This window comes from Lactuca serriola, chromosome 1, assembly GCF_051521515.1.
Source record: "Lactuca serriola cultivar US96UC23 chromosome 1, Lser_US96UC23_V15, whole genome shotgun sequence".
NCBI classification, from domain to species: Eukaryota; Viridiplantae; Streptophyta; class Magnoliopsida; order Asterales; family Asteraceae; genus Lactuca; species Lactuca serriola.
The window spans coordinates 21,131,553-21,133,631 of record NC_136408.1 but is presented as its reverse complement, the minus strand read 5'-3'; the positions used below and the strand labels follow the sequence as shown (position 1 = coordinate 21,133,631).

Below are 2,079 nucleotides of genomic sequence, written 5' to 3'. Positions count from 1 at the left end.
TAATAGTAGTACTTAAATTTCATATTCAAAATTAATTTTAATTGATACTAACCTACATAGTATCAAATTAAATTTATTTATGTTATATTTCATTGAGTCGCCTTCCTTTGTCTTCGTATTCACCAACTATCAAATCAAGAAACCTTATTCGCATTATGTATTTCAATTTTTTTCATGGATTTTTTTATGAAGCACACAAACTCTTTGGTAAAATACTTGAAAGAATGTAGCTTTGGAAGGGTATGAGGGGATTCATCAAACGAAAACTGTTATAGATTCGATTTGTGCTTATTTGTTATCTAGATGATGTAGATTACTCTGATTTCATTTTTGGTTGATCAAATATGTTCTAGATTCACATAAAACAATAATGAAAATCTTTTAATGTTGTTTTTATTAGAAGGTTCATCATATCCGTTCAACAATTTTACCAATCATCGTTAATCTGTTCAACACTAAATGGTTAGTTTCTACCAAATGATACTTTAAACTTTTATGACAACATAGAGGAGAGAGAGCGAGAGAGGGGAGGGTCGAGTTCAATATAACAATAAAAAATAACAAAAAGTCAATATAAGAATGAGATGTGGAAGCGATAAAAAAAAGTGAGGCTCTTATGCTAGATTTTTTAAAAGTTAAACTTAAAATGCGTTTTTCATATATAAAAAAACAAAGTAACATTTATATAATTTATTTCTTTTTTTTTTAAGAGCGAGAGTATGGTATTTATTTATTAATAGAATAGAAAAAGGCGAATATCCGGTGGGGTTGTGAAATCAAGATGACACGTTGAGTTCATGTTTTTGGCTTCAACTTGTTTTGATTTTGCTTACCAGCTGTTATTTCTCTTTCTCTCTCCGCCCCTCTTTTCCTTCTATATAATCAACGCCTCTTCCTACCATCAAAAACCTCTTCCAACACTCGTTTCTAATCCCTCCTTTATTTCTTTCTTGCTCTGTTTTGATTTCTTCTTATATTATTTTGTAATTTTGATGCATGGATGTTAGAGATTAATGTCTCCTGTTCTCTGTGAAATCCTCCGTTCCGGGTTTATGATAAATTCCTCCCTCATCCGCCGCACCCATCTTGTTCAATCTTTCTCCGTCGTCTTCCTTTACTGGTTTTACGTTTTCTCAGAAGACACCCTCCATTCCCAGCTAGATCCAGCTACTTAATTAATTCTTATTCTTTCACCTTTCTTACTCAATTTTCTCTAAGATATAAATCAAATCCCCAAAACCCATGGCTTCTTCAAGCGGAAATTCATCTGGGTCGACACAGATCCACCACTCCGGATCCGATGACGGCATGATGGACCAGAGGAAGAGGAAGAGGATGGAATCAAACCGCGAATCGGCACGCAGATCAAGGATGAGGAAACAGAAGCATATGGATGATCTTATGAATCAAGCCAACAACCTCAAGAACAATAACGCCCAGATCTTGACTACCATCGATGTAACCACACAGCGATTTGTTCAAATCGAAGCAGAGAACTCCGTTTTGAGGGCTCAGGTAAGCGAGCTCAGCCAGAGACTAGATTCCCTCAACGAGATCTTGAATTACATCAACACAAGTACCAATTGTACAACCACTCAATGCACTAATGGGTTGTTTGAGTTTGATTTCGTGGATAATCCATGGAACATGATGTATCTTAATCAACCAACTATCATGCCTTCTACTGCCGATATGGTTGGGTACTAGCTTAGTATCGATTGCACAATTTGTTAGGTTTTTTTTTTTTTAATGGTTTTGTGGGGGTTATGATTGGCATATTATGAACTATTATTGGATCTAGGAATCAATGAATGTATTTTAATATTTTTATTTCTTATGTTCAATATGATTATTGTACTAAAAGTGTGTTGGGGTTTTTTAAAGTAAAAATTCATAAAAAACAAAAAAACTTACCGTATATTTATAGTAATTCATTGATTAAAGATTTTCAATTTGTTCCTTTAATGATTAAACTCTCTTTTTTTAATCAAAGTAAGTAATTCTAGGGATATAACTAGTTGTGCCGATAACATTTACATGGCGTTCTATATAAAATACAAAGATTTGATCGCAAACAAA

General features: G+C 33.4%; 1 protein-coding gene across 1 annotated transcript; it reads left to right on the top strand.

Annotated features, from left to right (window-relative positions):
- The first annotated feature begins 769 nt into the window (after positions 1 to 769).
- On the top strand, positions 770 to 1,830 carry LOC145068312 (bZIP transcription factor 44-like). The gene has a single exon (XM_079015299.1). The coding sequence runs from the start codon at positions 1,243 to 1,245 to the stop codon at positions 1,705 to 1,707; it is 465 nt and encodes a 154-aa protein (XP_078871425.1). The 5' UTR covers positions 770 to 1,242; the 3' UTR covers positions 1,708 to 1,830.
- The last annotated feature ends 249 nt before the right edge of the window (positions 1,831 to 2,079 follow it).